The following is a 12,488-nucleotide window of genomic DNA, read 5'->3' as shown; positions in this document are numbered from 1 at the left end:
TCTATACATCAGCCCAGGCATCTTTGTTTCATCTCTTTGCTTTGGTCAACTGTGGTCCAGAGTTTTAAAAATCACTAAACACCTAAATACACCATGGGGAGATGAAGTGTAGCACCTAGATGTCATCAACTGTACTATAAACTGCTAACACCCCCCCATACATTTCTTTAAAAATTTCTATAGCGGGGGGAGGGGGGGAGGGGGGCGGGTGGTAGTGCAGCGGGTTAAGCACATGTGGCGTGAGGGGCTGGTGTAAGGATCCCAGTTCAAGCCACCAGCTCCGCACCTGCAGGGGAGTCGCTTCACAAGCAGTGAAGCAGGTCTGCAGGTGTCTCTTTCTCTCCCCCTCTGTCTTCCCCTCCTCTCTCCATTTCCCTCTGTCCTATCCAATAACAATGACATCAGTTACAACAACAATTAAAAACAAGGACAACAAAAGGGAAAATAAATAAATATTAAAAAAAACTTTGGGGGTCAGGCGGTGGCGCAGCGGATTGAGCGCACGTGGCGCAAAGCACAGGGACCAGCATAAGGATCCTGGTTCGAGCTCCCAGCTCCCCACCTGCAGGGGAGTTGCTTCACAAGCGGTGAAGCAGGTCTGCAGGTGTCTGTCTTTCTCTCCCCCCTCTGTCCTCCCCTCCTCTCTCCTCTCTCTGTCCTGTCCAACAATGAACAACATCAACAATGGTAATTATAATGACCACAACGAGGCTACAACAAGGGCAACAAAAACGGGGGGAAAATGGCCTTCAGGAGCGGTGGATTCATGGTGCAGACACCGAGCCCAGCGATAACCCTGGAGGGGAAAAAAAAAGCTTTAAAAAAAGTCTTGATAGTGGCTCTGTTGGTGGTGCTGTAGATAGAGTTGGACTCTTCCGTCCGACATCCAGGTTGATGCTCTGGCTCTGCTTCTATCCTCCTCTCTTAATGAGTAGATATATTCCTTTCTAATGTGAGTACCTTTTATAACCTTTTTTTTTTTTTCATTGATTAATGTATCCAGGAAAAAGAATAGGTAAATCCTTGCTTGTTCTTGATTTCATGTAGAGAGAGAAGCCGTCCGGTGTCCCAGGAGGGGGCACAGTGGACAAAGCACTGGACTCTTCAGCATGAGGTCTTGCATTCCTCCCCTGGTGTCACACCAGCCAGAATCTTACTCTTCCCCTCTCTCATAAGTAAATTAAAAAAAAAAAAAAGATTTAGGCAGAGGGTTTTTTTTTTTTTTTTTTAAGATTTAGAGAGATCAGAGCACATTCTGGCAGTGTTGGGGATCAAACCTGGGCCTCATACATGCAAGTCCTAAACACCTAAGTGAGCCACCTGTCTAGCTGCCCTAGTGAAATTTTATTTTATTTATTGCACCAGGGTTATTGCTGGGGGGCTCAGTGCCAGCACGATGAATCCACCACACCTGGTAGCCATCTTTCTTTCTTTGATAGGACCGATGTTGAGAAGGAATGAGAAAGACACCTGCAGACCTGCTTCGCTGTGTGTGAAGCTTCCCCCCTGCATGTGTAGAGCGGGTGCTCAAACCAGGCCCATGTGCGTGGCCATGTGTGCACTTAACAGGGTGCGCCACCACCCAGCCCCTGCTAGTGAAATTTAAACTACGTGGTACAAAATCTCTTACTATTATTAATTTTTATTGGGGGTTAATAGTTTAGTCAGTAGTAAATACAATCATTGGTACATGTGTAAAACTTCCCAGTTTTCTGCAAAACACTCTAACCCTCCTGCCTAGGTCCTCCCCCACCATTGCGCACCAAGAACTGAACCCCCCATATGATTTTTTTAGAGCCACAGGAGATGAAGCCCAAACTTGATTTTGTTTAAGATGGATGGCAGATTAAATTGGCTCCCTCCTCCCTCCTTCCCTCCCTTCTTTCTTCCCTCATGCAGTGATAGGGATGACCCTAGGCCCTCGTTTTTTGTGTTAGAGCACTGAGCTGTGACCCTACTCCAGCCAGCTTTTTATTCAGTACTTTTTAGAGGGGCCAGGAGGTAAAGGGACAGGAGAGAGACACCAAAGCTATACCGTCCTTGGACTTCCCTTGGTGCTGTCCGTGGTGCCCTCTGTTGTTCGTGGCTCTGCCCACAGTTTGCTTCTACGTGACTCAGGTATGATGTTGTAGTCCACTGGGGAATGAGCAGAGAGGGAGGGAGAGACCTACAGCACTGCTTCACCACTTGTCAAGCTTACTCCTCTGCAGGTGGGCTTGAACCAGCGTCTTGTTCATGGTAACATGTTCTACCAGGTGCGGCACCACCTGGCTTCTGTGCCTTGGTTTTTACATATATGTGTGTGTATATATGAGTTGACTTTGTTCAGAACTATATTTTTCCCACTGGTCTTTTAAAGTTATTATTTAGGACCCAATTATCTCTGTTTTAACTAGTCAAATCATATTTCTGGAATTTCATTGTAGGTGACAATAAGCCTGAAGTGGACATGCAAGGCATGTGGAAAGAAGCAGTCATTTCTGCGGGTGAGTCTTCAGAGCTGGGGCTCCGGCCAAGCCATATGGCAGCTTTGCTTGGAGCCCAGCTTTTCGCTATTGGGTCACACCCACCAGACAAAGCTCCAGTTTTGTTTTTTGCCTCCAGGGTTATCGCTGGGGCTCGGTGCCTGAACTAGGAATCCACTGCTCCTGGAGACCATTTTTTCCCATTTTGTTGCCCTTGTTATAGTTGTGGTTTGTTGTAGTTGTTACAGCTGCTGCTGTTGTTGGATAGGACAGAGAGAAATGGAGAGAGGTTGGGAAGATAGAGAAGGGGAGAGAAAGATAGACACCTGCAGACCTGCTTCACCACCTGTGAAGTGACTCCCCTGCAGGTGGGAGCTGGGGACTCAAACCAGAATCCTTACACCAGTCCTTGCACTTTGTGCCATGTGCGCTTAACCCTTTGTGCTACCACCCAGCCCCTAGAGCTCTAGTTCTTTAGCTTCCTGTTCCTTCAGGAAGTGAGTGGCGAGAGCAGAATCTAGAAGGAGCAGCCATTGTCTTATTCAGCAAATGTTTACTGAGAACCTTCTCTATGCAGGCAGAAGGAAACATTCTGTGCTCAGATCTGCTTTCAGAGAAAGGGAAGAAAAACTGATTCAGACACGCACCCCACTTAAAACTGGACTGAGCACAGTGAAAGAAATGTGCCGGGCCTGTCAGGATCAGACCCAACCGGGCTGAGCAGACAGCTCTGGAGGGACTAGACCCTAGTCCAGGCAGGCAGCCTTTTTTCTGACAAAGATCATTAGGTATTTATAACATCATTCGTGGGCCACACAGTTATCAGGTAAAAAATAAGAGCACTAGGTGCCTGGTGGTGGCACTTCTGATTGAGAGCACAGGTTATAATGCACAAGAACTGGGGTTCGAGACACCTGCAGTGCTGCTTCACTTGTGAAACTTACTCCTCTACAGGTGGGGACTGGGGTCTTGAACCAGCGTCTTGCTCATGCTAACATGTTCTACCAGGTGCGACACCACCTGGCCTCTGTGCCTTAGTTTTTAAAACGGCTGCTGAATTTATGTTTGTGTGTGTGTGTGTGTGTGTTTCTCCCCACCTGCAGGGAGAAAGCTTCACTAGTGGTAAAGCAGTGCTGCAGGTGTCCCTCTTGTCTCTCACCCCCTTCCCTCTATTTTTGGCTGTTTCTATCCAATTAATAAAATGAAGGTGATATATTTTTTTAATGTGTTTTGTGTTGCTATGAAAAAAAAAAGCTCCTGTTACCCTGGCAGGGCCAGCCCCAAAGATTTCCTACCAGCGAGATGTACCCCACATGTGGATGAGCATGGGATGAGTGTGGGGAGTCAGGAGGGGGGTGAAGCAGTAAGTGATACCCTCCTGCAGGCCGACTCCTCCTGCTCTCAGCAGCAGTTAACCCAGCTGACCTCAGCAGTTAACACCTCTGCCTCTTCACCCCCTCACTCACCTGCTCTGACCTTGATCCTTGATGCCAACATCTCAAGTCTCTCCTCATACTCCTTCTTCATCCCTTGTTTCTGACCACAATTTTTTTAATTATTTACAAAAAGGAAACATTGACTAAAAATAGGATAAGAGGGGGACAAATCTATGCAATTACCACCACCAGAACTCTGTATCCCATCCCCTCCTCTGATAGCATTCCTATTCTTTATCCCTCTGGGAGTATGGACCCAGGGTTATTGTGGAATGCAGAAGGTGGAAGGTCTGTCTGGCTTCTGTAATTGCTTCCCCACAGAACATGGGCGTTGACCCTCCTACCCCACCCCCACCCCATGAAGCCAAACATCCACCCTCACCCTCAACCCAGGGTTTTTACTTTGATGCCCTACTCCAATCTGACCACAATTTTGGATCTTTAGTTTGGGTGCAGAAAAAATAGGCACACACTGTGTGATCTGGAAGGTGGCGCAGTGACTAAAGCACTGGACTCTCAAGCATGAGGTCCTGAGTTCGATCCCTGGCAGCACATGTACCAGAATGATAATCTGGTTCTTTCTCTTTCTCATGAATAAATAAATAAAATCTTTAAAAAAATTTTTTTTAACTAGGCACATGCGTTTGCACGCATGTTCATTTTTCCTTAACCAGGGGAGAAGAGGAGGAAAAGACAGTTCTTAGAGCGGGAGTTTCAAGGGGTCAAGGATAATGTTCCTTTCAAGGGAACTGTGACCTTGGCAGTGAATTCTTTCCCCCCTCTGCTTCTTTCCTTTTACCAGAGCCCTTTTCAGCACTGGCTTATGGTGGTGCCAGTGACTGAACCTGGGACCTCAGAGCCTTAGGCATGAACATCTTTGTGTATAACCACTATGCTATCTCCCCACCAGTAAATTTTTTTTTTTTACTGAGTGTTTTCTAAAATACTTTCCCTTTCCCTGCTTCTAATTTGTAACTAGAAAACCCTTAGTTAAAAGATAGCCTTTGGGGAGTCAGCTGTAGCGCAGCAGGTTAAGCGCAGGTGGCGCAAAGCACAAGGACCAGCATAAGGATCCTGGTTCGAACCCCGGCTCCCCACCTGCAGGGGAGTCGCTTCACAGGCGGTGAAGCAGGTCTGCAGGTGTCTATCTTTCTCTCCTCCTCTCTGTCTTCCCCTCCTCTCTCCATTTCTCTGTCCTATCCAACAACAATAATAACTACAACAATAAAAAAACAACAAGGGCAACAAAAGGGAATAAATAAATAAAATTAAAAAATATATAAAAAATTAAAAACAAAAAAGATAGCCTTTGGGGGCCAGGTGGTGGCACACCTGGTTAAGTGCACACACTACACAGAGGTAAGGAGCTAGGTTCAAGCCCTTGGTCCCCACCTGTAGGGGGGAAACTTAGCAAGTGGTGAAGCAGGGCTGCAGGTGTCTGTCTCCATGTGTATCTTCCCCTCCCCTTTTCAATTTCTCTGTGTCTATCCAAGAATAATTTTTTTCAAAAAAGATAGCCTCTGCAGCAGAGTCCCAAGGAAATAGTTGGTAAAGTGAATCCAGGGACATCTTTAAAAAGTTTCACTGAAAATTATTTCTGGTAGAAACAGCAAGGCAGAGAGAGGAAGAGAGCACAGCACCAAAGTTTCTTTCAGTGCAATGGAGGCTGGGTTGAACCTGGGCCGGGGACAAGGCAAAGCAGCACACTATCACAAGCCTGCAGAGTTTTTCTTAACAATGAAAACTAAAAGCAATCCAGTGGAAGAGAGAGCATAATGGTGATGCAAATAGGCTTTTCAGGTTTGAGGTCCTGACGTCCCAGGTTCAATCCCCTGTACCACCATATGCCAGAGATGAGCAGTACTCTAGTCTCTTTGTATCTGTATCTTTTTCATTAAAATAAATACAATATATTTTTAGTACTGGGGAGATAGCATAGTGGTTATGGGGATGGGGAGCGCACAGGTGTTGGCAACCCTGGTTTAGTGCATTGTGCACAAGGACCTGGGTGCAAACTCCCAGGCCCCACCTGTAGGAGGAAAGCTTTGCGAGTGGTGAAGCAGTGCTGCGGGTCTCTCCCCCCCCCTTTTTTTTTTATCAGAGCACTGATCAGCTCTGGTTTATGGTGATGTGGGGGATTGAACCTGGGACTTAAGAGTCTCAGGGGGAGTCAGGCGGTAGTGCAGCAGGTTAAGTGCAAGTGTCATGAAGCACAAGGACCAGCGTAAGGATCATGGTTCAAGCCCCTTGCTCCCCACCTGCAGGGGAGTGACTTCACAAGCGGTGAAGCAGATCTGCAGGTGTCTATCTTTCTCTCCCCCTCACTGTCTTCCCCTCCTCTCTCCATTTCTCTCTGTCCTATCCAACAATGACAATAACAACAATAATAACTACAACAACAATAAAAAAGGAGAAATAAATAAATATTTTTTTTAAAGAGCCTTAGGAATGAGAGTCTCTTTACACAGCCTTTCTTCTACCTACACCTGCCCTCTCTCGCTCTCACTCTCTGTCTCTCCTTTCCTATTTCTGGCTGTCTCTAGCCAATAAAGAAAAGTGGTCTGGGAGATTCAGTGGATAAAGCATTTGACTCCCAAGCACAGGGTCATGAGTTCAATTCCCGGCAGCAAATGTACCGAAGTGATGTCTGGTTCTTTCTCTGTCTCCTCCTGTCTTTCTCATTAATAAGTAAAAAAGAACACCTTTCATGTTTAAAGCACCGAAAGTCCCAGATTCAATCCTGTCGTGCCCTGCCCCTGCCTCCTTCCCACCGTAACACACTCCACCCACAGGCACGGACTCCCTGTCCAACCTTGTGGAGGAGCCGCGTCCCAGCCAAACCTCCCAGAGACGCCGTCTGATTGACCTAGTTGGCTCAGGTGGCCGCTGCTGGCCCAGTCAGTGGGGGGGTGTTCCTGAGATAAGCAGACACCTGCATAATGGCCACTGCCTGTTTTGGATGTCAGTGTGTGTTTCTGAATTTCCCCTGGGGAGTCCCTCACTCACCTGTGCCTCCTTGTACAAGCAATGGCGTGTGTCTGAGCAATGGAAACAACAAAATAGGACTCAGTTAACCCAACCAAAGTGGTCTCTGGCTCCTGGAACAGACCCAGGAGGGGATGAAGTCAGCAGTGTGACTGTCCTTGGGGTGCTCACTCAGCCTCCTGTGGCATTGAAACTCTGTTCTTTCCTGAGGCTTATGTACTGCTCTCCCTCCCTCCCAGTCACTGAATGGGGCCCTGAGCATGGAGGAGCTCACCAGAGGCTTTTGGGGACCAGGCCGTCCCATGGCAGAGAACCTGATGCAAAGAAGGCTGAACAGTCAGGTTGTGTATTTCAGTATATTTTGTATATTTCAGTATCAGTCCTCAGTCTGTGTGCAGAGAGAGAGTGCACCCTCCCCAGTTCCCTTCAACTTGGCCATCAGCCTCACGCCTCTCCTCCTGTCATTCTCACTTGAACTTGCTTTAAACAAGATTTCATCCCCCCATGTCAAGGTCAGCACGTTGGTCAGTCTTGTCCATGTGGCTAAAAACAGTGGTTAGGAAGGAAGTCTGGAGTGGAGCAAGGTGGTAGAGCCCACACTTCACATACCTTAGACCCCTGCATTCAACCAGTGAAACACAACACACACACAGCTTTAAGTGTCACAGCCTGTCACTTCCTCCTCCTGAACCATTGCCTTGGCCCTTGGTTTCCCTCCTCACCCTGGGGTGGTTGCAGTCCTCCACTGGTTTTCTGATCCCTCAGTTCTAGTCAGTAAATGTCAGAGTGCCCTTCCCCTGGTGTTGGCCTCTTCTAGAGCTGCACTCATTCCCTTGGTGGTCTGAGCCGGGGTCATCTGACAGCCCTGGAATGTCTGCGTCAGCCACCAGGCCTGGCCCTGAACTTGCCTGTCCTCCACTCACCCAGCTCTCTGCTGCTTATCTGACAGGCACCCCGAGCCCAGTGTCCAAACAGAAACACCCACACACACATGCACACCTCGGCCTTCTGGTGTGTGCCTCTCCCACACAGCCTTGCCTCCTGCCCCTCTGGAGAGTGAGGGTGGGAGCAGATGGGGCAGCACAGGACTGGACATGGAGTTGTGTTTGTGTGTGTCTGCGTACAGTCATAGCCTGTCAGATGCCACTTAGCAAACACCAGTTCAACAGTGAGTGTGTGTGCATTTGGCAGGATTGAGCCCTGAGGCCTATACAGTTTCTCTGCTCCTAGGCCACTGTTCTTTCAGAGAGAGAGAGGGAAAAAACTACAGTACAAGTTTCCTCCAGTGCCATAGTACCTGCCATGTGGTATCAGGGCTCAATCCTGGGCCTTGTGCACGACAAGACACACACCCTAGAGCTGGGGCTCCTGCCCATGAGGCTGATTGTCCGTGAAGGAGGGCGCACTGTCAGCTTCATCTCCTGCCCTTGTCCCTAGCATCCTCAGTGCCAGCCATGAGGCCTCCTCACTTCTACCAAGCTGCCAGGCTCAGGGCAATGCAGCTGTAGCCTCCTGAGATGCTGACGCCTCTCTTGTCAGCACTTGTTAACTTTGTGTTTGTTTGCTATTCTCAGGCATATGGTGAGGGCTCTGGTGCTGACTGTAGACGCCACGTCCAAAAATTAAATCTGCTGCAAGGACAGGTCTCGGAGATGGCACTCAGGTAACAGAGCTGACAGGGACACTGGGTTTCTCCTCCAATGGATAGTGGAATTAGATGATGGAGATCCCTTGAGGTTTTGACTTACACAAAGCCATTAAAAAGCCTGAATGAGGGGCCCGGTAGCACAGTGAGTTAAGCACACATGGCACAAAGTGCACAGACTGGTGTAAGGATCCCAGTTCGAGCCCCCGGCTCCCCACCTGGAAGGGGGGTTGCTTCACAAGCAGTGAAGGAAGTCTGCAGGTGTCTATCTTTCTCTCCCACTCTCTGTCTTCCCCTCCTCTCTCCATTTCTCTCTGTCCTATCCAACAACAACATCAATAACAATAATAACAGTAAAAAAAACAAGGGTAACAAAAGGGAAACTGAAGAAAAGCCCACACGCTCAAGAGTGTGAGCCCTTGCACTGCTGGGCTGATTGATGCCTAGTGGCCTGGAGCTGCCAGTGAGATGGCCAGGAGAGAGTGCGGGAAGTTCAGGGCCCCAGAGGACCACACCCCCAGAGCGCACAGGAACTACAGAAGCACCCTCTCTGCCGAGTAGCCAGGAGCTACCCATGTTGGCCTTAGCACTGGCTGTGGGGGGAGGGGGTAGCACACACCAGGATTTTTTAAGGCTATCACGTGACTTTTCAGCCTTTGATTTTTTTATTCTTGCATAGAGACAGACTGAAAGGGAAGGGGAGGTAGGGAGAGAGAGAGACACCTGTAGCCCTGCCCCACTGCTCGTAACGAGTCCCCCCTGCAGATGAACCGGGGTCCGTGTGCATGAACGCATACATGCTCAGGTGTCTCTGCCTCTTCATCACCCCCTTCCCTCTTGATTTCTGGGTGTCTCTATCCAAATAAAGATAAGAAAAAAATTTAAAAGGGGGGAGTCAGGCAGTAGCGCAGCAGGTTAAGCACAGGTGGCGCAAAGCACAGGTGGCACAAGCACAAGGACCAGCATAAGGATCCTGGTTCGAGCCCCCAGCTCCCCACCTGCAGGGGAGTCACTTGACAGGCAGTAAAGCAGGTCTGCAGGTGTCTATCTCTCCCCCTCTGTCTTCCCCCCCTCTCCATTTCTCTCTGTCCTATCCAACAATGATGACATTAATAACAATAACAAGAATAACTACAAGAATAAAACAACAAAATGCAACAAAAAGGAATAAATACTTTAAAAAAAATTTAAAGGGGAAGAGTGACTAGGTGGTGGCATACCTAGTTGAACACACATGTTACAATGCACAGTGACCTGGGTTCGAGTCCCTGCTTCCCACCTGCAGTAGGAAAACTCTTTGAGTGATGAAGCAGTGTTGCATGTGTCTCTCTGTCTCTCATCACCCTGTTCCCTCTTGATTTCTTGCTGTCTCCATCCAATAAATAAAGAAAAGTACGCTATCATCCAGAGTCTTGTCCTTTTTTGTTGTTGTTTTAAGATTTTTACTTGTTTATTAATGAGAAGGGATAAAGAACCAGAGCATCAAACTCAGAGCCTCATGCTTGTAAATAAATCACTGTACTCACATGACACTTTATTTATAAAATGGAAACATTGACAAAACCATAGGATAAGAGGGCTACATTTCCACACATTGCTCACCCTTAATTTTTTTTTATATTTTCCCTTTTGTTGCCCTTGTTTTTTCGGGTTTTTTTCTGTTGTTGTTGTAATTATTACTGTTGTTATTGATGTTGTTGTTGGATAGGACAGAGAAATGGAGAGAGGAGGGGAAGACAGAGAAGGGGAGAGAAAGATAGACACCTGCAGACCTGCTTCACCACCTGTGAAGCGACTTCCCTGCAGGTGGGGAGCTGGGGGCTTGAACTGGGATCCTTATGCTGGTCCTTGCACTTTGCACCACCTGTGCTTAACCCGCTGCGCTACCGCCCAACTCCTTTTTTTTAAAAATATTATTTATTCCCTTTTGTTGCCCTTGTTTTATTGTTGTTATTGATAGCATCATTGTTGGGTAGGACAGAAATGGAGAGAGATGGGGAAGACAGGGAGAGAAAGACACCTGCAGACCTGCTTCACTGCTACGCTACCACCCGACTCCCTGCACTGACTCCCCCCCCCCTTTTTTTTTAAATGCAACCTGTCAGAAGTCACAGATCTTTAACCTGGCCAGAAAAAAAAATCCCCACAAAGTCCCAAGGAACATATATATCATCAGAGTAAAATCATTGAACAGGACCAATGAAGTGGCTCACTTGGACAGTACTTTGCCACGTGGGTGACCCTGCTTACAGTTGGCCCCTACCGTATCGTGGGAGGCTTCACTGCTCTGGCCTCTTCATCTCTCTGTCTCTCTGCCTTCTCTGGATCTTTAAAAAGATCATTAAACACTTGCCTGGGAGGCGGCAGCACACCTGGTTAAGTGCACATGCTACAGTGAACAAGGACCCAGGCTCAAGCCCCTGGTCCCACCTGCAAGGAGGAAGCTTCATGAGCAGTGAAGCAGTGCTGCAGGTCTCTCTGTCTCTTGTTGGATAGTATGCCAGCTCCCCCTGGCTTCTGCTTAACCATATGCCTATATAGGGATAGATTTAATCCCATTCAAAGCTTTGGTCTATTTACATAAATCACTTTTACATAAAGCACTCCCTCCAGGGCATTGGTGGTTCAGTGATAGGATTCTCGCCTGCCCCGCCCCCTCTTTGTCACACCCTGATCCCCTCCTTGTCACACTCTGATTTTCACCAGTCACTTTTCTCTCCACCCTCTCTATGTCACATCCTGTTTCCACCCTACTTGGCAAGTATATATAAAGATAGCATTGTGAGTTTTAGGGTACTTGAGTTTAGCTTAGCTCGTCTTAGATTGTGCTGCATCCTGCATGAATAAAGAGATATTGCGTACAACCCAGCCATGAGTCCCTGGTCGTCTGCTACCCGCCCGTGAAGCCAGCCCAGCGAAAACAACATAGCCTGTCGAAAACAACAGTCCTTCTCTGTCTCCCCCTTTCCTCTCAATTTCTCTCTGTGTCTATCCAATAATAGTTTTAAAAAATGGGGGTGGGGGTAGATAGCATAGTGGTTCTGCAAAGAGACTCTCATGCCTGAGGCACCAAAGTCCCAAGTTCAATCCCCCGCACCACCATAAGCCAGAGCTGAGCAGTGCTCTGGTAAAATAAGATTAAAATAGAAAAGTTTAAAAAAAAAAAAAAAAAAAACTTGCCTGGGACAAAGTACTGGACTGAAGCATGTAGTGAAGGCTTCAACAGTTCCCAGTATAGCATGTGCCAGAGTTTTGGTTCTCTCCCGCTCTCTAATAAATAAGTCTTTTTTTTGTTTGTTTGAAGTCTTTCTTAAAAATCCTCAATCGAGACATGATAGTCCAAAGATGATGTTAATCAAAATATCTGGCTGCTTAAGTGTACATGTTTTAGTGCATATTCATTATCCCTTGGTAATTTTAAAAGTTTAAGAAAAAGTTGCCCTTAGACATAACAGAGAAATTATGGAACGTGGAAGACAAAGGGACGAACTACTTGAGCAGAAGAGGAGGAGAACAGAGCCCCACTTCAGACTGTGGGGAGGGTTCCCCTGCTGGCGGAGCCGAGTTAGTTACCTTGTGGCAGGATAGGTGTGCCTGCCACCTGCGTGGTGCCGTTTCATCTGCACGCCTAGCTGATCGTGGTCAGCATTTTGTTTTTGTTTCGTAGAGAGAGCGAGAGACCACAGCACCAAAGCTTCCTTCAGTGCAGTGGGGGCTGGACTTGACCCATGTCTTGTACATGGCAAACTAGGGGTACAATTCTGAACACCAGAGCTCCATATCCCATCCCTTCCCCTGATAGCTTTCCTACTCATCCCTCTGAAAGTATGGATCCAGGGTCATTATGGAGTGCAGAGGGTGGGAGGAGGTCTGGCTTCTGTAATTGCTTACCCACTGAGCATGAGCATTGACAGGTCAGTCCATACTCCCAGCCTGTCTCTCTCCCTAGTGGGGCAG

General features: G+C 47.8%; 1 protein-coding gene across 2 annotated transcripts in view; it reads left to right on the top strand.

Annotated features, from left to right (window-relative positions):
* The window catches only part of MRNIP (MRN complex interacting protein), a 28,284-nt gene that overhangs the window by 7,152 nt on the left and 8,644 nt on the right, over positions 1-12,488 (top strand). For both annotated transcript variants that reach the window (XM_007527162.3, XM_060197343.1), the window contains exons 2-3: positions 2,427-2,486; positions 8,461-8,549. In XM_007527162.3, the coding sequence (XP_007527224.1) occupies positions 2,427-2,486; positions 8,461-8,549 (149 nt within the window). The remainder of the gene's footprint in view (positions 1-2,426; positions 2,487-8,460; positions 8,550-12,488) is intronic.

Source organism: Erinaceus europaeus, chromosome 9 (genome assembly GCF_950295315.1).
Source record: "Erinaceus europaeus chromosome 9, mEriEur2.1, whole genome shotgun sequence".
NCBI lineage: Eukaryota > Metazoa > Chordata > Mammalia > Eulipotyphla > Erinaceidae > Erinaceus > Erinaceus europaeus.
This window is presented reverse-complemented; position numbering and strand designations above follow the sequence as displayed.